This window comes from Crocodylus siamensis, chromosome 10 (genome assembly GCF_052110815.1).
Source record: "Crocodylus siamensis isolate JL-2025a chromosome 10, ASM5211081v1, whole genome shotgun sequence".
NCBI lineage: Eukaryota > Metazoa > Chordata > Crocodylia > Crocodylidae > Crocodylus > Crocodylus siamensis.
In genome coordinates, this window is record NC_143404.1 from 28,171,927 (window position 1) to 28,196,176 (window position 24,250).

Genomic DNA, 24,250 nt, shown 5'->3' on the forward strand with positions numbered 1-24,250 from the left:
CTGCCAAATTCCAAGCCCCATGTAGCTGGATCAGTCCTAGACATGTCGATCGCCTGGATGGGTGGCTGCCACATAGCTGAACTGGGTCCCGGGAGAGTGGCTGTCAAATGCTGGGATTGGGCCCAAGCAGGCAGCTGCTGTGTGCCAATACCAGCCACTGCTGAGGGCTGGGATTGGGCTTGGATGGGCTATGGTCATGTTCTGGGATAGGTCCCTGAGCTTTTGTTGCCCTACTCTGTTCAGCCCATATACCGGACTGGGCCCACGGACTAGATCCAGTTCAGAGACCAAACTGATGCTGCTCATCTGGTTTGTGCAGTAAGCTTAATAAAGTTTTGTGTTTGTTGAACCTCTCACTCCTGTCTGCCTAATTGTAATGAAACTGGAAACCAGGGTCTTGCAAAATGATTTTAATGAAATATAAAAATAAAACAAACAATCTTATTCCAAGCTAGCTAGAGAAAAGGTCACATTTAAATTGATACTACATAACTGGGCCAACAAATCAATGCTTTACTTACCTCTGTCCAAAAAACCCAATTAGGGACAAAATGCCTATGCACATCAGGAATCCCTTTCATCCTAGAAGTTTAGTAAAAAATTAGAGCAAACAACTCTCAGCCAGGTTACAAGTCAATAACCTGAAAATTAATAGAGATTTCTTCAAATATTTAATTCCTTCAGACCAAGACACAGTCCCAACAGACACTGGACACATTTGCCCCAATTCTGCTCACCTGTCAGTTTAAGTCACAGAAATATTTAGTTACTCCTTTTCCTTTGAAGTTGGCAGCAGCTATGCTACACTCTGGTAGTCATCATACCTCCAGAAGATAAATTATAGCCCATTTCTGCTTGACAACTTATTCAAACAGAGAGGTTTTCCTAGAAAGACCTCCTTATTATTTTATGGAATTTCTTGCATGCCCCTCAGTATAGTGTCCAAGTCTTCAATAACTTTCTGTTGATTTGCAGCAGACTTTCCATACTCCTATATTTGGCATCTTTGTAAGGGTAAGTAACTTGCTCTGAAAGCAACTGTGTTTGGGCACAAATTGTTGACAAATTGTTTCACAAGTTAGGTCCCAAATACCAACAATCCTTGATTTTCAGTAAGCAGGTTCTTCATCTTCTAAACTGATTATTCCAAAGGGTCTTACTTGTCTTACTAGGTCATGAAAGGAAGGAAAACTTCTGTGAGACATTACAGAATATGACTGCAGACATGACTTAAACAAGTACTAGAAGCAAGCAAAAGCTGAGGAAGGATGCAGAGCACTAAGGAGATACACTACCCATTACTTCTGACTGTCAGAGAATCAGGCACATCATTTATTCCACCTCTAGGCTCAGGAAAATGAATTTCAGTATTCTGATCAGCTAGTGATAAATGTGTGGATTTTTTTTCAGTGAAAACCTCAAACTGATTTCAATGGAAGCAGCAATGGAACCAAGATCCTGGCCTCAATTACATGTATCCAGCTCTCCCCACTACTCTCATTTTGCATGTGGGAAGCATTATTTCTTTCTTTAAAAAAAAAAATCTTTCTGCATGCAAAGCAAAAAAGTTTCATATTAGCCAAGTAAGTAAAATTGGGAAACTTCCACCAAGAGTAAAACTCTTGGATGAAAGGATATGTACACTAAACCCTAACTATGACTTACTCTTTCAAGCTAATTATGGCTAGGGTCCCATAGTTATAAAATAAGCTAATAGTTATGTACTTGTTTAAGGCCACAGATACACAATGAATAGCCCAAATCCTTGGTGAACTTACTGAAGAAATATGTGAAACCACATTATCCAAAAGCTTCCTGTTTGTATGCATTACACATGCAGTTAAGAAAACACACAAAATGGAGGGGGCGGGGATCTACAGAGCCATGATTCAACTAAATTTAACTCTGCTGTGATTGGAGTCCCTTATGGAGATTGTTTTGCACCGTTTTACCACAATGGTTAGCTATGTGAAGTAGGCTAGCAAAGCTCCATTAACTGGTGGCAACCACAAGTCACCACAAGATAGCTTTCTTTCAGAGTAATTTTGCTTAACTAAGTACTTGGCCTCAAACAGGCAGCAGTACCACAATCAGACATGCCAGGAAAAGGAGCTGCCATAAGGCACAAACAATGAAGAGTATTCAATCTAAAAGCAGCAAAACAATAAAAAAACTCTGTGATACCGCCTATCCCAGGAGGCTGCAAGGTAAAATTGCATTTTTTCTTCTTCGAAACATATGATTCCAGAAATGGTTTCCAGTTGCTTTTCTGTGATATAAGTTGCTTGGGGCAGTTTTTTTCCCAAGGAAATAGACTATTCGAAAACACTTGCCTTTCCAAAAAAATAATCTTAGAGGTTTTTCCTCCTGGGATGCCATCTAGTTTAGGAGAAAAAACCCCCCCAAACCTTTATTCAACGTAGGCCATGATATTATTTTCAAATCTCTTCCCAGTTTCTAGATCAAGGAGGTTTGGATACATTTAATAAAATGTGCTACAGCAGACTGTATAGTAAAATTTCCAACACTTCTCCACTTCCTTGTGGCAACTGCTAATTCCTGCTTCTGGTTAAAAACAGAGAAGGAAGAGATGTGAGAAATTTAAAAAGAAAAGAAAGACGTTTACCAAAATATTTAAAAAACTTTAAAAGAGCAGTTTGGGTTTGGTTCAATTTTTTGAGCTGTCAATCTTTCATGAATGGCAGTATTTGGGCATTTTCACTAAAACAACACGAGAAGAGCACCAGACGTTCCCCCTGAGCAAGCTGTGTGTCCTTCCACATAAAAACACCAGAGAACAAGTCTCTGCGCTGGCCTTCAAAGGGCTGAAGAAGCAGGTGGCCAGAACGATAAACTCGGAGGAGCCCCAGAGGGAGGGAATCCCACGTACCTTGTCATGGAGGCCTGAGACAGACAGCTAGGGGGCTAATAGTTAGCTTTTTTCTGAAGTACTTGGAAACTAAGGCTGCTTGCAGACATAGGGGAAAAAAAAACCTACAGGGTTTTACTTTGAACTCGGCACCGAGCCCAGCACAAGACCGGAAACAAGCAGCGCCTTAGCTGTACCCAGATTTCCCAACATCTGTAGAGATTGGGTGTTTTAGTGGGGCTTTTTGGCACTTTTATCTAATAACTGATTGAATCAGCTTTAGCTAAAAGCCCCAAAACCGCACTGAAGAGCCCAATCTATACAGACACTGTGGAGCCGAGTCATAGTAATGCACTGCCTCTTCTGGTAGAGCATACACCTCCCCCCCATCCCACCCCACCCCACATCTGCCAGCACCCTAGAGGTGTTAAACCAGACAACCAGATGTAAATCAGCTCCAGGAAGAAGTTAAGAGACCAGGAGGATGAGAAAAGAGCCAACAGACAAAAAGCAAATCAACTGGTAGCTTCCTGTCCTGAAGTCTGTAGCTAGGAACTGAACTTCATTCCTCTGCATCAAGAGAAGGTTGTGGCCCACACAGGGTTCAAGCAAGCTGTTATTTTTGTTATTCACACAGAGTATAGTCTGCTATTGGCTTTAAGTCTGGGCTGAACTTACCCTAATTATCCTGGAAGAAGTAGATCTTTCAGTTTAGTTGTAGGGTTAAACTGCCCATCAAGTGACAGCTGCCCAGGGGGAACCAGGGGCATTTCCTGATAACCAAAGAAACAAAGTACCCTGTCACAGAGCCAAAGTGCTTAATCAAAGGCACCCATATTTGAGAAGGTTGACTCGGCCACTAATAAATAATAATAAAGAAATGTGGTCTTGTGGCAAGAGCCTTAACTGAGGAAATGAAAGTCTTGGATTTCTATTTCTTCCACAGAATTTCCTGATGATGTGTAGCCAATCACTTATCTTTCCTGTACCTGAGTTTTGTTATCTGTAGATAGAATGTGCCTATGAAGCTTAAGCTGAAGTTCTACGAAGCTTAATTTATGCTTCAGAAGTGCTTTGAGATCCATGAATGGAAAAGAACTATGCAAAGGAGCAAAGAATTGTTGAACCAAAGTGAAATCAGACATTGAATGTGGGAAATTCCTTCTCTCACCAAATTAGTCTTGCTTCATCTAGGATCAACTGTTGGGAAAGAATTGTCAAGGGATTTTAAGGAGAAACACTGAGAAAATTAGTCTTTGAGGAAAGATTTCTGGCCTATGTTATTTTACCCAATGAAAGTACACAAGTAAAACAAAACACACACAAGTCAGCAAAGCAGTGAGCGTCTGTGGTGGGAAAGAAAACAAGAGACACTGTCAAACTCTCTCAACAGTTCCTATTTCTAAGACATTCAACTCACATTAATTATTAATTTTATATTTTTATAAATGCATATATTTATATAAAGTAGTGGTCTAGCCATGGGTCAAGCAAACCTCATAGGAACACAAGTCCCTCTAACGGAAGAAACACACGCACTGAATATCGAAGATTAAAAATCCAGAAGGTCTATTGCATTAGACTTCTGATATACTATAAACTTCATGACATCCCTAAATTAATTCCTGCTTCAATAAAGCATACTTTTAATAAAAATATTCTGTCTTGATTTAAAGACTGCTAGTGATGGAAAATCCACTACAGCCATTTGTAAGCCATAATTACTTATCCTGATTGTTAAAAATTTGCACTTTGTTTCAAGACCAGGCTTCTCTAGATTCAACTTCTAGCCTTCAGTTCTTGTTATACTTTTATATGCTAGAGTGAAGAGTCCTCTATGATCAAATTATTGGTCACCTATATACATGCCGGATATCTGTCCCAACGCATGCTAATTAGCACAGTCCAACAGCTTCTGTGTCACACGTATTCAGCATTCCTTTGCTTGAGAATGGTGGAAGAGGTGGTTTAACTAAAGCTTTTTGAACGAGCTTTAGTTAAATTGCCCCGACCTCCATTCTGAAGTGTGGGACGCTGCATACATGTGATGCTGCAGGAGTTTTAATCAGGATGCTCCTGAGAGCCTCTGTAATTAAAGCGTCCCCTTCCTCACCCCAGAGCACGTGTAAAGATGCCCATTGCTCGCCATGGAAGTACTTGGATCCTGTAATTAAATCTCTCCTGAAACTTCACTTTGTGAAGTAATACAGATCAAGTTCCTGAAATCTTTCATTATAAGGACTATCTTTCAGTGTTTACCCATTCTCTTGGCTGCTTACTGAAGTTTCTCCCATTTATCAATGTCCTTCTTGAACTGTGGTCACAATAGACCAGCATAGGTCACACCATTCCTGAATACATGGGGATCATAACCTACCTAGTCCTTCTTGATAATCTTGTCTATAGATTCAGAGATCACAGTGGACCTGTTGCCAACAGCATCATACTGAGAGTTCCTGTTCACCTGATTGTGCACTATGACCCCTATGTCTTTTCCACAATTACTGCTTTCGCAATAGAGTCCCCGAAAGTATGCTCTGCATTTCTTCTGAGCAATACATTCTAATATTATAAAAGCCTTAATCTGTCTGTCTGTAATGCTTTATTCACGCTGTGATTGGCTGACAAACAGCCAATCAGAGTGTTAAGAAGTGTTCAAACAGGAGCTGGCAGTGGTGGAGTGCTGCCATGATGGTAGGGACACAGGGGACAGAGAAGGGGGGCGAGAACAGCTGCGCTGGCCTCACCCCGCCTGCCCTGCTCCCTGGAGGCAGGGACAGCAGAGCGAACAGAACGGGGGGTGAGGACAGCACTCCTTTTTGCCTTACTCCCTGCAGGTGGCAATGATGGAGCGGGGGGGGGGGCGAGGCCACCGGAGCTGGCCATGCCTGTCCCCTCTGTGCTCCTTGCAGATGGTGGTGAAGGCAGCGCGGGGTGTGGGGAGCAGGGTTGGGATACCATGGGAGGGGCAGGCCACTGGCTGTGGCCTCGGCCCACCCTTTCCCCCTTCCATCGTCGCCACCTGCAGGGCCCAATGCAGGATGGCATGGTGATGGTGGGAGGAGGAGTGGGCCCGAGGCCGGTTGGGGGAAGAGTGGGCATGCTAGTGGCAGCGGCAGTGGGGGGAGGGGAGGAGGCCCAGCCCAATGAGGCCTGACATGGCAGTGGCTGGGGGAGGGGAGGAGCGAGCCTCCTCCCCTCCTTGGGCCCAGGGCCACTCTTTCCCCATCGCCCCTCCCCCCTGTTGGCTCCGAGCCTGCTCCTCCCATTTCCTCACCGCTCCTGGTTGAGCCCAGTCCCACTGCTCCCCTCACTGCGGCAGGTGAGCTTCTCCCCACCCTCAGGCCTGGGCCTCCCCTGTATTGGGCCTGGGACCACTCCTCCCCTGCCCCCCGCTTCGCCCGCACATGGCCCCCTGTCATTCCTGATGGGCAACTGGCTAGTTCCTTTATATTTGGCCTCATTAAAAAACACAGTATTTGCTTGTTTATCATGCCTGACAGGAAGTCAAATACCAGAAATGCATGTAGCTCACTGGACCATTTGAATATGAGAAAAAAAATTCCTTCCCAACTGAAACAGAGTTCACTTACTTTTTAAAACATGAGATTTCATTGCTCTTATCTTAATTATAACTACATTACCAGTTAGAAAGTTACCCATCTCTCATTTCTTAAAGCCAAACTGACACCATTGTTACCCCTTTAGACCCAAGCTGTAAGCCAGGATTTCAGGTCTTGCAAAGTGTTTCCATTAGGGCTAAAAAAGGACAAAGGGCCAAGGTATTACTTTGATGCAACTCTTTGTATTTATGAAGAATCTACACAGTATTTCTTTAGATGCAACTCAAACCTCGAGCGAGCACTTTTCTGCAAACATTCTCTCTCTCTTTCACACACACACTTCTGAATGGTGTTCTGTGGCTTCCCTGTTGCTTTCGCTCTGTAGTCTTCAGTGTTTCTTTGCTTGTTTTTCTTTCACATAAGGAGCTCTATTAAACAATAACCAGTGTCTCAAATGTACATCCAGCCCCAGTAAACTTTTTCTGCCTACACAGCCTGAATTCTACCTGGCTGTATATGTAGCCTGTCTTTTGAGTGATGGCTCATATTACTTCAGCTATTTTATCCTTTACAGGAGTTTAACTGTTTCTTACAATTACCCTCAAGAAGGGCAGTGATGATACCTATGGGCTTCTAAACTACCATAACCGCATTTCACCCTAAGAGTTTTTGCTATAGTGAGTTGTCAAAGGTGATTATTGGGAGCATGATTATTTCCTTGCTTGTTCAAAACCTGACCTCAATGTAATTTAAGTGACCCTACTCTCACAAATTACTACGAGTACTCATAGATTTAGTTCATCCAAGATACATTTTGCCTTTTTTGAAACTGCTGCGAGTTTTAGCACAGGTACTCCCTAAACAGTTTTAAGCATCCTCCACAAATTGTGTAGGTCCCCAGTTATGATCAAAGCTACTTCATTGGCCATGCTGTAGGAACAAGGGTTAATATTCTATACCACAGATAATGCACAATATGTAATGTGTGTCATGCATCCACCAACCGAATTTAGTCCAAAGACTTAATATGTGCGGCTATTTGATAAACTTGTATATTCTTACCAAGGGACAGTTTATATAACAAGGCAATATTCGGTCATTCATGTGGATAACAATGAGCTGCAAGGTAATAGGAAATATTTCCAAACTAATGCTGACATGTCATAAATGTTCTTTGTTCTTAATCAAAGCCAGGGACTGATAGGTGCCATTTATCTACCCTTTCCTGGTATTTTACAGTAATTTCCATAAGAGCAGAGGTGATCAACCTTCTGGTCCTGCAGGTCAATCCCTGGGCCAGATCCAACATGGGATTGTTGTGTAGGGTCAGTCAACAGGTACAACTGGTGTACTGATCTGGGCTTGTGCACTGGATTCAGTCTTGGAGTGACCCTGCATGTCATCCAGCACACAGGGCTCCCCACATATCCAGAAATTTGATGGCAAGGGAAAGGTGGTGGCATTCATTGCTGCAGCTTCCAGAGCCAAGGCAATTAAAGCTTTCACTGCTCCCTTGCTGCCAAATTGCCAGGCCCATGGAGAGTCTTGTGGGCTGGATGGCACGGCCCCACAGGCTGGTTATTCAGCACCATTGCCTAAGAGTATAACAGCCTCCTGTGAAGTTGTAAAAAGGGACCAGGATTGTCTTCTGTGCACCGGGTTCAGTTCTTCAGACATTTTTGCCTATCCCAGTGTATCTCCCTTTGTAAATTAAAAGTTTGTCTCTCTAGATAAAGAACTTTAACTAAAATCACCAATGCGTAGCTCATATAAGTATACTTTAAGGGAGTACATTGGATTCAACCTTCTGGGGTGGACAAAAAACCCCAAACTTTGCTCCAGTAAGCCTAAGCTTTGCAGAGGCTTTGGCAGAAAGATGGTTAAAAACTCTAATAAATTTTCACTCAAGTCATAAGGATTTTCCCAGCCAAAGATTTACACAGGCTTCTCATATTGGCCACAAAAGCATTTTAAGAGTTTGGGAAATTCTAGAAGACTTCCCTCTCACTTACTAAGCCACTCAAACTTGATACTTCATAAATCCCATGATATGTAATATACTCCAGCGTATGAGAAGCCCTTCATTAAGTGCTCCATGCTCAAAGAGTAAAAATCCCAGTGCAAGGCATCTAAATAGGAACTAATGTGGGTATTTTCTTACCACTGTATACTACTGAGGAGGATGGTTTTAGGTAGCTTGTGATTAGTGAACAGTTCACTCCAATAGTCATTTGGAAGGAAACATTTTTAGATTTCTGGATTAAGAAGTTCCAACTCCTACAGAAAAGTTTGTAAAAATGTATCTAAATTGAAGGGCAGGGGAGGAGGAGATCTAGATTTGCTTCCCAGTTTATTTTGTGATTCTGGGTCTTTGAGCCTTAGTTTCCCCATCCATAACCCGGAGATAATTTAGATGGAATAGCATCAGGCTCACTTCATTAGATCTCATCTTGAGATCTGCTGATGAAGCTTATTCTACAAGTGTTATTATTATACTGTAATTTGAAACAGGAACTATAGTTGTTCTCTGAAAGTTGGAGCGGATGAAAATCAAGCTAAGCTCTGTACTAGGAACACTTCTATGAGGCATTTAAAGAAAGAGGCATACAGGTACACATTTATATAACCACACCTCAAGCTTAGTATTTCTTTTAAAAGATATTTCATCTGTAGTTGCAGTAACTGTGGCTTAGTATGTCTGACATGGGAAATTAGTACTTCCGACTTGAATAAGTGCATAGACTTCCCTTTCTACTCCCTGAAAAAAAATCTCATCATTCTAATGAATTATTATTAGTTAGGGGATAGTTGATTCTTCTGAATTGGGGATCAGCTGTACTTGCTGAAGCACAATCCTTGCAAAGCTATTCCTTCTTTTTGCCCCACTCTTTGATTTAGAGGATAGATAGCAGGGCTGTGCAAAACAGGCCCTATTAAATTTGGATTCAGCCCAGATCAGGGACAGTGATTCGATCCATTGATTCAGATCACTGTCCCTGATTTGATTCAGCCTAATCTGAAGTTTCGGTGCTGATTTGGCAAACCAGTGATTAGGACACAGGCACAGCTTTAAAGTTTTTTCTATGTACCTTGAGGTACCAGCACAGTTCATGCTTGCTGCGGTGCTGGGATGCATGGAGCATCCCACAGGAATGCGAGGGGGCTCTCCAGCATGCTTGGCAGTGAACCTGGAAGAGGACCAGAAATACTTCCGGTCCACTTCCGGATCTGCCAGGGAGCACGCTGGGGGGGTCCCCCATGTCCCCTGGCTCAGTGATTGGCCACCAGGGGACCCTGGGTGCCCTCCCAGATCCAGGAGGCACCAGTTGCCAAGCCAAGGGGGTGCACTCTCCCCAGTGGACCAGGAAGTGGACTGGAAGTGCTTCTGGTCTACTTTCAGGTCTTCTGCCAAGCATGCTGGGGAGCACCCCGTGCTTCTGTGGGATGCTGCATCTGCCCCAGCACTACAGTGTTCAAAGCCTCTGCTACCTCTAGGTATGTAGAAAAGACATTTAAAGTTGTATCTATGTCCGAATCTGTTTGAATCTCTCTGAATTGATTTGGAGGGTTCTGAATTGATTCGTAGAGATTAAAGGGCCCTCTGATTAGATTCAGATTTGGAGATCTGGCCACCAAACTGGGCCAAATCTCCGCTGAATCAAATCAGGGACTGAAGCTTCGCACAGCCCTGGTAGAGAGATACGACTTCTTCATAATCCACAGAGAAGGCACAAATAAATTTAGTTATGTTATAGTCTACCCAGAACCTGGTTTAATTCTATGCATGAGATCAGTCAGTTTTCATTGGGTACCCGAAAATATGGAAATTCCTTGAACTACTGCCAAGGGATTCCTATGTCCCTCTGGCTGTGGTTCTTCTTTCTTACCTGTGTAGTTCGGTAGGCAGAGGCAGACATAGTTGTTGATCCCATCCACACATGTAGAGTTATTTTCACAATCGTTATCTTCACAGTCATCTGGGTTTACTTCACATCTCTCCCCCTCATATCCCAGAGGACAAGAACAGCTTAGCAGAGAAGAAAAACAAACAAACAAAACCCCAAAAAGCAAAGATTAGTTTGGATTTCAGATTCTTTTCCCCCTTCCTTTTGTTGTAGTACTAAAATGAGGTGTAAGGTAACATAGATGAATGGCTGTAGCCAAAGGCGCCGTAGCTGTAAATGTCTGCTGTTCTGTAGAACTGACATTACTTAGTGCTTTTGGCCCTAGTTGTGAGTGCATGGTGACACCAGCAGCCTGCAGTCATCTGTTTATAACATGGGGAGATGAAATCCTCTCTTGTGCATCACACTGTACCCCTTGCTGATATTGTTATAGCTCACATCTTAAATAGGTATTTCAACCCTTTGCAACATAGCTAAATAACCAATAATCCTTCCTGGCACCCCCAACAAAACCAACCAACCAAAAAAACAAAGGTATTAATGTGAAACCTGTATTTACAAGGACTTGAGCACAGCTGAGAAATATTTTGCTAAGTATTTTATCTTCTTCAAGCTCAGCTTTCATTTGATTAAGAAGTCTAGCTTTAATGGGGTGTGAAGCAAATTTTGGCCTATGTGGAAATTACGGAAAGCTACATTATTTATTCTGTGTGATAGGTCAGTTTGGGAAGACTTTTAACACCATATGATAAGATTAAAAGGGGACAGGACAAGTTTCATTTTGTTGAAGGGATGGCTCCAAGTCCAAAACTGAGATATGTTTATCTAGCGTACTGTGAATTGCACGCTTTTCTCAAATCAACAGCTTGAAGACCAAGAAAAAACAAAATAATTCCAGATGCTCTTGGTGAGAAGTAGGGGTATGTGAAGCAGGCCCTATTCAATCTGGATTCAGATTCGGCCAGAATCAGGGACAATGATTTGATTCATTTATTTAGATCACTGTCCCTGATTCGATTTGGTCAAATCCAAAGATTAGATGCTGATTTGGAGAATCAGTGATCTGGACATAGACACAGCTTTAAAAGTTTTTTTTACATACCTTGAGGTAGCAGGTGTGGCTCATGATTGCTGTGATGCTAGGGTGCAGGCACTGTCCCATAGGAGTGTGGGGGGGACCACCATGTGCTTGGCGGTGAACCTGGAAGTGGACCTGAAGTACTTCCAGTCCACTTCTGAGTCTGCCAGGGAGCATGCTGTGGGCCCCCCCTGCGCCTTCCCAGCTTGCCAATCAGTTACAGGAGGACCCCCCTAGACCCAGGAGGTACCAGTCACTGGGCCAGAGGGAGGGTGCGGGGAGGCCTTCCAGTGTACTTCCTGGGGCACCCAGGAGTGGACCGAAAGTGCTTCTGGTCCACTTCCAGGTCGGCTGCTGAGCACACTGGGGAGTCCCCCACACTTCTGTGGGTCACTCCTCATGACCCCCTGCTACCTAGAGGTACGCAGAAAAAACATTTAAAGCTGTCTCTATGTCTGAACCTCTGAATGTTTCCGAATCTCTCTGCATTGAGTCAGAGGGTTTCGAATTGATTTGGAGAAATTAAAGGGTCCTCTGATTCAATTTGGATTCAGAGATTCAGCCACCAAATTGCATCGAATCTCTGCCAAATAGAATCATGGCCTGAAGCTTTGCACAGCCCTAGCAAGAAGCAGAATGTGGCTTTTATGGGAACAATGTAGAGTCAGCTGAATAAGGTGTTAGCCAGACTTTGGTAAGCCTTGTGAATTGACCAAGTCAGAAAGTCACCTAACAATTAGCTTAGCTGCCTATGGGCTGCTCTTTAAGCCAGTGATTCTCAACCAGGGTACTATAGCACTCTGGGGTGCCTGGAGGTCCTTTCAAGGGTGCTGTAAGGTGCCGCACAATGTTAGCACTGTTAGGTGTACAAACATGATTCATAAGGTAAGCCCAGAGATTTCAAACAGGAATCTTTTAGTTAGGGACAGAAATTACACATAAACTAGTATAAGCCATCTGAAACCAGTTCAAATCTGTAACACAACAGAAGTTTAGTGCACATAAACCACTTTCAAAATGTCTGAAACCAGTTTAAGGTAAACCTGGATAGATGTAGTAATCAGACTTAACTGATTTAGGTTAAATCAGTTTATTAAACTTCTATCCCAGATTCAAGCTAACTCACAGTCCCCTAGCATCCCAGGATGCTTTGTACCTCCCCTATAAACCCTCCCTCACAGGCCAGGTGGGGTAGCTTTGGCCCAAGTTGTTTACTCCCACCAAGCAAGAAGGCATACTCTACCCCACAAAGCTTCTAACTTGGGTCACTGCAGGCATGTGGCTGCATTTCTGAAATCAAAAGTGAGTGTCTGTTCACCTGCTTATTGGTTCAATCTACACAGCTTAGACTAACCTGCAAAGATTGAATTGATTCAGCCTTGTGATTTTTTACATTCTGACCTCCTGTGCTTTTTCTGAGTTGTTTGCAACAGAAAAGTTGCTCTTATTTTTCTGTAGTCAAAAATGAGTGAAAACTAACAATGAGGACTTTCTGAGGGGTATTTTGAGTTTAACCTTGGTGCCTGAACTCTAAAAAGATTGAGAACCACTGCTTTAGGCAAAGACACTTGGGTGGGGGAGGGTGGGGGGAAGGTTGTAAAGTGTCAGATCTAAACATGAAAAGTGCTTTGGAAAGGTTGGGGGGGTGTTATTATCATTTAAAAGGGAAAGAAGCAGTGCAACTATACCAATCGCTGACCACTGTTGGACGAGTCAAGACTATTTCCTAAGGTAGGCAAAACTAGTGTATGTGGTTTAATATCTTGGATGTCCAGGCTGGAGATGAAGCCATCAGCATGGCTATGTGGTTACGATTGTGATTTGTAGATACTGTTGGGGTTCTGTATCAAGGAAACAGAAGGGTTTGGTAGCTGGAAGAGCCACAGATGCAGGGACGATAACATTAGATACAAGGGTAGGAAGCTGGCTCTGTCTTCTCCTTTTGTGATCCAAGGAGTGAGGACCTGGTACAAAAGCCCCAAACTATGAGACCACAGATGGCTGCACATGCACAATCTACACCTGCCTGAACATGATCCCAAGGAGTGACACTGGGTTCTCCTATAAAATGGGCTACCTAAATATTCACTTTAATTAGAAATCCAAGGAATTAAAAATGGCACAGGAAACAGGGCGATGGGGCAGGTGTCTCAACCAGTCACAACAAGAAGTGTCCAAATGAGGAACAGCACAGAAACCTAAGTTACACTGGCAACTACATTCTCTCAATCCTACACTGGTCATTCATAGGGTAGGAGAGCTAGATGGAAGAGGAAACTCTTCACAGTGAACGACTGAAAACAAACTGCTCAGATCAATCCAATTTAAAACACAATAAATCAATATGAAATATTTTCTTTTCCTGTCTCTACCTCATTAGTATCAATAAAAAATGTCCTCTTTCTGACCCTGCAATGATCCAGGTGATTGCAGAAGGCATATAAGAAAGAAGAGCTAGCACAGCATCTTTTGTGGCAAGAGGAGGGGGAGGAGGGTAAAGAAGTCTAATTAAATAAAGTGGTGCATTCATCATGTCACCCCTTTCCATTACAAAACCCCATTTTCAAGGGTTTATAACTCAGCCATAAAAATGAGCTCCAGGCTGCAACTTGGCATCCAAGGTCTCAGTTTGGGAGCATGGATCTTTCTTTCAGTTTAAAAGACAACAACAAGAGAACATGTTGCCAGTTATTTAGCCAGCCATTGTCCACGATCCCAGGATTTACAGTAGTGACATTACGGAATATGGAACTGCTAACAAATAATATTTTAGGATTAGGGTGCATTTAATTTTTGTAAGAAAGGGAAGTGTCGACATTATCAATGACATTTGGCTACCTTTCCACCCTATTATTTGGTAAGTTCTTGCATTATTATTTCTATGTCATTCTTCTTTTCAATTTGCATTCAAATACACAAGTCTGCAAGTAGAAATTAAATGCTAAAGCTTGGCCTTAGGTTGAACACAATGGTGAAAGAGGGCTAGTGTGGGAGGATTTGTACATATTTTCCCAGAAAAAGCCTAGAAGAAAAAATGAGATTTACAGCATGACCTGAAGGTCACCAAATGTGAGTTTCATCTGACTGCTCAGGACACTGAGTTCCCAAGAGTGAGAACTCCCTGGCAAAAATCCCCTACTGATTAATTTACAGGGTTATTTGTTAGAGCACCTCCCCTGGATCTCAGATATCATATTTTCTTAGAGACATCCTGGGAAAGCCTGAAAACAGACTGGGGCATGCACTCTTAGCCACCTATGCTACCTAATTGTTGGGCTTGGCCACTCACAAAACAGGAACAAGGGGGTGGAGCTTATTTCTTGTAGGTGTTCCAAAGCTTAGCATCAAGGTAAAATAGAGAAGACCTAATGCACTGAATCTTAAACGACCTATATGTCAGAATTCTGCCTACTCTTCCAGATTTTGCAGCAGTCTCATTCGTAAAGACTGTTGATCCTAGCCAGAATTTCCCCTCACTGTTCTGCAGTATGCTGAGAACTATTTAGCTGCTATTTCCTATCCCAGAAGTGGCTGCCTTTCAGAGGGGTATGAAGAGGGCTTTGGAGTAAACAAAAATTCTTAGAGAGTTGTTAGTATATAACGGATCTGCCTCTTCTGTTTATTCAGAGTCGGATATGATTTAGTGACTAAAAAGTAAATCACTGCTGCTTTTTATGTTTTCTTACTTTTTTTTTTATTGCTTGTGCACCACCAAAATAACTCAGAAATAACTTACTCAGTTCCATGTCTAGACCAATCAGATTCAGCTATGTAAAGAAGGGCATAGTCTGAGGACAACAGCGTTGCAAAACAGGCACTGAGGTCGGAACATGGACCTTTTATTAGAAGCACTGAGGCATAAGAGAAAAAAAACCTGGATTTTCAGATCCCAGTTTGAGTTTTCTGAATTGGCTATTAGAAATGTGCATCTTTTCATTTGTTAACAGTTAGCAGTTTTATGAGTATTCTTTAGATGATTAAGGAACTTAATGATGACATTTCTGGAATAATTTTTTCAGGGCTGAACTGTAGCGAATGAAAACCCAAAGTTATTGGTTGTATTTTTTCTCTGCTAAGATCAAATTCTTTAGTATCTGGATAACAAAATAAATACAGACATAACAGATTATACTTCAGAATCAGCTGTTGTGATTTTTTTGGAAATTTTTAAATAACAGCTTTTCGAGAAACCTATAACAAACCCTTTGGCAGATAACTCTGTGCACCTGCAAAACAATGGAATGACTTGCTAGTCCCCAGGTGCTTCATCTATCCTTGGACTAGGAGGTATGCATGCAATAGACTTTTCAGCTTCCAGTTTTTACATTTTTAAGTGAGCTTAAAGTTTGTGGATGGCACTGGAGTAACAGCTTTGGACAATGAAATTCTCTTTATATCTAATCAGATAAAATGATATGGGGAATATATATGTTTCTCTACACTGAATACTGAATACAATGATCTGCTGTTTGCCTTGGGTTAGCTCTGTGAGGCAGTTGATAGCTCTGTCACTGTGACCCATGCATTCCTTTGTCACACTCTCAGCAAAGGCTCTGAGGGGTGCTAAATGACAGGGACACATGCTTGACATTATCATCTCATTTTACGAATCTCACTAAGAAGCTTTGACTGGGTGACCTTTGTCACAGCTGACCTGGATGGGATTTGAATCAGCAATTTAGAGAAAAGAAGGGCTTCATGTTGTATTACCACCCTTCTGAGCCATGCAGTGTCATTTATCTGTTTTTTGCAAGGAAAAAAAACCTGCCATTTTAAAAACCATGACAATGATTCAGAGTAAAATATGTTACAAAATAAAAAGTTGACAAGAGAACAGATTTGAGAACTCCAGCTGAACTCTTGTATGCACCCACTCCATTGCGACTAGCTATTACAGCAAATATGAAAACTGAAATCACCTGCTGTGTAGACCCCCTTGTGATACCTAGGCACAGCAGGAGAGACAGGGGTGAGAGAGGATAGAATCTCAGCCTTAACTGTGAATTTCCTGCCTTTGGCTGGTTTATGTCATCACCTTACCATTATTTAAAAGGTAATTTTGCTCGTCTGAGACTACAGAAACTTGAGAGTTAAACTGCTTGGCATTTTATGGGGAGGAAAGCTTTGGCTTAAGTTTCCTTTTACAAGAGTAAAGATTTGACAAGTTTGGCAGCTGAGTTTGTGTATTAATATATTTCTCCAGGGAAGAAAATATATAGAAGATATAATTTCTTTTACAGGCCACACAACAGAAAATTCCAAGGAGGCCTCTCATTGAAACATTTTTGACATTCACTTCCTCACAGCATATAATCTAAGGGGATATTTTCTCATTTTGATGCACATAGATTTATATACATGTAACTCCAACTGGTGCCATCCTTTGGAGAAGAGACTTCCCTTCAAAAAGGAGCTTGAAACTTTTCCTTATCTTTTCTTTTCTGGCTATTGCCCCATGAAAGTCTCTGTTAGTGCAGACAAACGTTAATGGTTTAAGTTTTATAGTTCTGCTCCTCCAGAAAAAAGTGGAGTCCATGGTACTTAAACTGATTAGATATATAAAAGGAAATGAACATAAAGAAGATAGATAGAACTCAATAGGTTAATAGCAAAACCCCAGTGTGGACATTTGCCTGCAGGCCAGTCTGACTTTTCAGGTGATGTCTATACCAGGAAGCACAGCCACTATAGCACTGCTTCTGTGGCTTTAACGGTGAAAGGTCTACTCTGCAAAAGATTTTGAGATGTTAAGCCTTTATTCTGAAACAGAGCAGGAACCCAAATTTTAAAAAATTCCACCAATGAAACCTCTATTTCTATATCATTTTAAATATTTGGTCTATATTTGCCTTTTTTTTTATTTTGCACGTATAGTTATATATAACAGGACACCACATAAAAGGCTGCTATACATGTTGCTTCAAAATGAAATGCTGAAATCATTTTCCCCCTGAATATAATCAAAAAGGGCATTCAGATGCCACGGGAGCCTGTCCCTGCTCTTTCTACATCTTCTCAAAATTTGAGAGCCCCAGTTCTGTAAAAGTTTGTGAATGCAGTTTTGCAAAATGTTCTGACAGAATATGACTGTATCAATGTTCTTTCCACCAACTCTAACTGAGGGAGCAAGTAATTTAAAACTGCAGTGGATATGACATTTAGGATGTACTAAATTATAAGATCCCACATTGACTGAAGTTGTTCTGGGCAATCAAAATGGTTTTATACAGTCTCTAAAACTTACAACTCTTTGTCTCACCTAGCCAACAGTGATATGCAGCTACCTATGGGATGAGATGAGAGTGATTCCTACAATCAGAACACCTCACAAATGTTTTGGGAGAGGAAGTACAGATTTAACATATGCAGTAGAAGCTACAAACCAGGGCCCTTTTGAGTAAAAGATACCACAAATACCTGAATAGGCCCTTGTCTATGTTACAAATTCTGTTCTAAGACACAGAGCTAGCTTAATTCTGGAGTGTGACAGTGTGAAACCCCAGAGCTCATGTAGCTGTGATGACAAAACTCTAAAGTGGCCATTCTCTCATTCAGGGGATGTCTACACCAGGAAGTCCAACCACAATAGCACCGCTACTATAGTTAAGGCAGCATCAACACTGCAGCGTAGGCTAACAGTTTGGTCAAGGTTTTAGCAACTGATTTCTAAAATGTCATCCCAGAAACTTGATGCAAAAAGTAGATAGAACATTCCTGTTGTTTCAGCTGAAAATAACCTCAATGAACAGTACAAAGTCCCTTAAATACACAGGGAATTGGAGAAAACTATTTCAGAAGGAAGAGATCTATTTGCTAAATCACATCACTTCACTCAGCCTCACGGTTCTCCTTTGGAAGTGTCCAATCTGAGTAACAACTGGGCTGACCCTGCTTTCGTGAGGAGGGCAAAATGCAAGATGTTAAGTCATGAAGGCTGTTCTTTTACAGGCACTAAGCCCAAGATCTGACATAATCGCCCACATTTTTCGATTGTTTCCTTAAAGCCTACTGGACTATGAGATTGTTCAGCATAAAAACATTTTGCATCTGGTTGTCAAGCAACAGATGCTCATTTTACAAATAAAAAAAGGGAGTGTGTATGTGTGTTTGAAATGCCCCAAGGAAAATTAGCCTATGGATAACACAAAGCAGATTGGGGGATTACACAAAACGGCTTTTAGTATGCATCCTATTAAGACAAAATAAGGATGCCTGTTTCAGAGGAAACAATGTGTCACCAATGAGACCAAATTAATTTAATGTCTAGTGAAAAAATATCATTTGTCCTGTACAGCAGTTTCTGTAACAAGAAAAAAAGCCCATTAGGCTTCATTAATGTAAAATAGACAAGTGCAAGGTAAATTCAGCTCATTATCTTGTTTGACATGCAATTCACTTTCTATTACCTGAATTCATCTTTATTTGTCTCAGTGAGATGGCAAGTCCCTCCATTCTGGCATGGATTCTGAATGCAGGCATTAATGGGCATACTGCAGTCTCGACCCTATTGGGGAAAGTTAAATAGAAATTCAGTTAGTAATACATACCATCTGGACTAGTCTATCTTGTTTTTCAGGTCTTATTGTTATTTCTCCATTTGCACCTTATCTCCATTCAGTTTCCTGTAGCAGGGACAATTGCCAGAGGCAGACACCTTCTCTGTGTAACTGCACAGAAAAGCAGTAGTGACAGTGGGTTGTAGTGCTTGCCCTCCCCACAAGCCGCTGACCCGGATTTGGTCACTCTGGCCCACAACCTAAAAAGGTTACTGACTGACAAAGCCAATTCTGCCAATTAAAGGCCATATTCAAAGGTAAGTAAAGTACTTCAATTATATCTGTTTTTTTTTAAATGAATTTTCCCTGTTTAACATCATGGTTCATGCTATGAGTTACAATAATAATGAAGTTTGTGTAATAGTCTTTAAAAGAACAGAATGGTTCCATGATCCAAAAGTAGCTGTGTACAATATAGGAGAATGGGACTCCTACTTTAACATATTTAGGAGCAGGTGTCACAGCTTTGTCTTTGAATGGAGTTAGGTTAATATCTTGCTGTTCTGGATGAATCCAGAACAAAATGCAAATTCTACCTTGTGCAAGTTCCCTAGCTTCCTCTTTGTGTTTTAAGTCTTTGAAAGTTCAAGCTACCCTTACACTGCAATTTTGTAAAATGGACCTGCTCCTGATGGATACTGAGTTCAATACATACAGATTCAACTGCAGGTTGAATATGAGGCTCCTCAGGGTAGGGACCAGTGTTCTACAGTGGCTGAAGTTTCTATCATAGATGCTGTGCAATCTCTGTGCAAACAGTATGAGCCCAAATTGTTTCAGGCTTGTCAACCTCAGATGGCTGCAGAACCTGTTTTAGTTAGCTGACACATTTTCAAAGACCACCTGTAGATGTGAAAGCTGCAGAGAAACAGAAAGCTAGCTGACAACTCTCTGTCCATGCTGCTAATCACATGCATTACATCCAGGTGCTTTATACTCTCACATTCCCAATCACTGGAGATATGGAGGAACGGTCACAAACTCCTCCAAGACCGTTTCAGGCTGGACATAAGGAAGAATTTCTTTACTGTCCGAGCCCCCAAGGTCTGGAACAGTCTGCCAGCGGAGGTGGTTCAAGCACCTACATTGAACACCTTCAAGAGTAAATTGGATGCTTATCTTGCTGGGATCCTATGACCCCAGCTGACTTCCTGCCCTTTGGGCAAGGGGCTGGACTCGATGATCTCCTGAGGTCCCTTCCAGCCCTAATGTCTACGAAATCTATGAAATCTGCGAAATGCCACTACACTATCAGATGGGAAATAATGTTTACAGAGGGAGAAACCGAAGAGAGATTAGACTCAGACAGTAGAACAGGACCAGAGGAAGCTGCCCTCCCTTGTATATGGTAGAGATGATCTCCATGGACTGGGGATGGTTCTTCCAGTCAAAAAACAGAAATGCTCTTTGGATGTTCAGAATCTGAAGTGAAGGGTCCAGGAAATCAAGTTCCAAAAAGGAAGAGACAGACCTGATCAAATACTGGAATCACTGGGGACGAGCAGAGGCCACTCCCCAAATGAAGTATCAGAGGAGCAGACATACTAGTGCTTTACTCAGGAGCTGGCACAGATTCTTTCTGCTTCATACATACTGAAGCATCTGCCAAAAATCTTGGTATCTTCCATTTGAAATACTGAGTCTCAGAGGCCTCAGGGGAGAAAGTTGAAAGTGAAGAGAGAAGCTCATGCAGCTTTTGTTTTGGCACCATGTGTTCCACAGCACTTAGGGGATGCCAGCCACACAGAGCTAATAGGCTGCCACCCACTGCAATGTTGCCTATGCCTTTGTCCATCTGTGTTGCAAATCCTATGTGCTTGTCGTGTTACCCTAGGGAGGCTGGGAACATGCCATCTTTAATATTTCTCAAACGTTCAACGCAAATGCTTTTCCATATCCCTGGTAAACTGAGTATTTTGCAGATGATTCAATACTGTAGATATCATTGCAATTTCACATGCTCTCTCTGTTCTCTTGGCATCACAATTTGCAAACACTCTGTGAGTTAACTAACCATAGCAACAAGCAAAACAAAAAGCTAGCATTTGGGGGTTTTTTTAAAAGTCCTAAAAACATCCTTAGAGCAGTCTTTCAAACAGTCAATGTAGCATAATCCCATTACTTTTAATACAGTTAGGCAGACTGGCTTGAGATTTATAGTAAAAATATTAAGAACCAAAGTTAAGATGAGAGCATCTCTTTTCCAAGGCATCCTCTAACCTCACATATTTGGCAGTCAGTTCCCAGTCTTTTACTGAATATACCTGTGTTGCTGGTTTTCCAGGGCCTCTGGCAACATGGAAACTGAACAATGTGTTCTGCTGTGTCAGGCTGTTATTTCACTAATTTACTATATGGCATTAGGTAAACCAGAGCCATCTTACCTTACTTTAACCCATTTGAAAGCAGTAGGACACCTGTGTCTCTCTTGCAAACATGAGTCAATTGTTTGCACAACACCTTCAGGTCCTTGAGAAAAAGGTGCTATATATGTGAAGTATTTTATTACATAAAAGACTGTGAAAATATGTGACTGTTCTGAGACAGATGAGACTATTTAAAATACTGGTATTGATTAATCCACAGCAAACTAAGGCTCCTTTACTACTGAATAACATCATTCATAATGTGCTTTAATGTGCCTTCACACCTTTAGTTAATTTGTCTTCCACATAGAAGAGCCCTAAAGACATGTTGAAAATATCTTTCAAATAATTATGGCAATTCTCTGGTTCCAATTTACAATGAGAATAGGGAAACAAGGAATTTCTTTTAGTCTCAGCTCAGCTCATATTGAACATTTGTGCTAAGACTAATGGTGTGTGAATTAAGACTGGACTGGAGAAAGAGGTAGAAGCCCTCAAAAGGTAAACACAAATCACACGCATAGGTTGGGGGATCCCTCTAGTCTTTGACTAAAATACTTTCTTTTTAGGAGCTTCTAATTCTGCTATAAATGATGATAAGGCAAAATGCAACACCCTAGAAATATTTTTGATGATGGTTTCCATTTCTCAGCTGGCCAGACAAAACACATTCACATCCATATATTGGCTTCACATGTGCCCATGTAAAGCTGGAATTCCTGCATTGACCTCAATTTGCTCCAACTTTAGAAGAACTGTTCTGGTTGAAAACTTCTCTAACTGGGAACAGAACCCAACCTGAGGTACTTAGAAAGCTTCACTCCTTTGTTTTAGACTCAACACTGATTGAAATTGATTACATTGAATAAAATCGATTGTACTGGACTGTGTTATACATAACAAGTTGTTCTTCACTATACTCGTCTGAAATTTTGGAATCCAATGCTGGCCTCTACTTGTATTTAGTCCTGGAAAATGTTATGGCATGAACAGCAAAAAGCCACTGAGAACTGGCATAAGCCAATAGAGAGTTGGACAATAGGGCAAGAACAAACATGGGCGATGCAAACATTTGTTTTATTCAAAAACACAAGTTTTTGACAACATGTTAATCATTTAAACTGGTTTCTGTGCATGATTATTTTGTTTATGGAAAACTTAAATGTCATACGCAGGGTTTAGCAGCACACTCATTTAGCTATGCATTCTGGTATTTTGCATTTTCCTCTACCTGTTTCTAAGAGTCAGGCAAGCAGGGAGCAGCATGTAACACATGCCACAAAGAAGGCTTGATCCTGTGCTACTAAAATCAGTGGCACTTTTACCATTGACCACAATGGGTTTAGGATAGACTTCAAACTGAAGAAACAAGGGCAACCTCAGATCAAGCAGTTCACAGATACTCCATAGCCTGAAGTGCTATCATATGAAGTGTCTCAACAGTTACAAGAGACAAAAAAGTCTGATTATCTGTGATAATTCTTAAACAAAAAGAAAGCCAAAATTTGTCAAATTACTTCCTGTAAATTACTTCTCTGGCTCTGCTTTACTTCGTAAGTCATAGGCAGCTTTCTTTCACCAGTGAAGAATAAGGGCCTACTGATACAGAAACTATTACTATATATAACAATATTTAAGGAACCTATTCCACATACTGTAATATCACTGTATTTTATCATACACAATGCACATCTGGATAAGATTTGCACCTTGTTTTTGAAAGACAGATTTAAGAAAAAGGAACTTTCCTTGTAGTAAGTAACTGAGTAGCAACATCTAAAGAGCCAAGCATACTCACTGATTTGTTCCCTGTGGATTGTGTGTCACCACAGAGCCCATCAATGAGCTGTGGTAGAGATCATCCTCAAATCAAGGCATTGTTAACAGTGTAGATCGTGTGCAGATTTTACTTTTGCTTAATCTCACTAAGCAGCAAAGCAACAAAAGCTGCTCTTGCTGGGTGCATCTACCCATGTTATTAAGGTGACGTGATAAATGCAGTTTGCACCACAGGCAGCTGCTCCCAGGACTACAGCAGTTTAAGTGGGGGTGAAGCAGCCCCAGGCTGGCAGCAGAGTTGGGGTGGGGACCAGCCCCAGGGTCCATGTGGCGGCATTGTGCGGCAGACGGGATGGCTGGACCATGAGAGTGCTGAAACTGCAGAGGCATGTGGCTAAACCCCCAAGACTGTTGCTACCCTGAGGCCTGCTCTGTCCTGACTCAAACTGCTGCAGTCCCAGTCATTGCCACATGTGTGTTTCTGCTTAGGAAATGACTCTGCCATAAGATAGTACTGTTCCCGACAGTACTATCTTATGGCAGAGTTAATTAATTTACTGTGTCCTAATATCAGTGCACATGTAGATGGTGACGCTTTACTATGGAGCTAATTAGTCTACTCAGCAGTAAAGCACGTGTGGATGCACCCACTGTATTTCCTTTATTTAGAATGCACACTCCAATTTCAAGCAGTTGATTTTGGAAAAATGTGTATGTTGTATGCAAGAAAACGTGTTTCCATCAAAATGTAGCCCATATTTTCAACTACCTTGATTTGTCCCTACTCAGATATTTCATAAACGTGAAATAGCCCAGCTGCATTTTAATAGCATAAATATTCTGGGAAAGTAAATTTCAAAATCGTGTACACAAGAATTTGCACAAACTGAATTTAGACTTTCCTTCTGTATTTTTGCCATGAGAGTTTGTGTCCTTTGACTAACCAAAGGAGTAAATGCCTGAAGTCCCATTTTATCAGTACATACAGATCAAACACCTAATTCTTCAAAAGCTCTTCACATTCATAACGAAGGAATTTTCAGAATTTATAAAATGAAGAACAGATGAAAGAAACAGAGGAACCCAGTCAGTTCTCATATAGTTCCTAAACAAGAGGATAAATATCCTGGATAA

The 24,250-nt window shown here is 41.5% G+C and overlaps 1 protein-coding gene across 1 annotated transcript in view; it reads right to left on the reverse strand.

Moving 5' to 3' along the window:
* Positions 1-24,250, reverse strand: part of SLIT3 (slit guidance ligand 3) — a 946,021-nt gene that overhangs the window by 74,678 nt on the left and 847,093 nt on the right. The window contains exons 27-28 of the mRNA XM_090064655.1: positions 18,822-18,919; positions 10,320-10,459 (exon numbers count right to left, since the gene is read on the reverse strand). Coding sequence (XP_089920781.1) covers positions 10,320-10,459; positions 18,822-18,919 — 238 coding nt within the window. The remainder of the gene's footprint in view (positions 1-10,319; positions 10,460-18,821; positions 18,920-24,250) is intronic.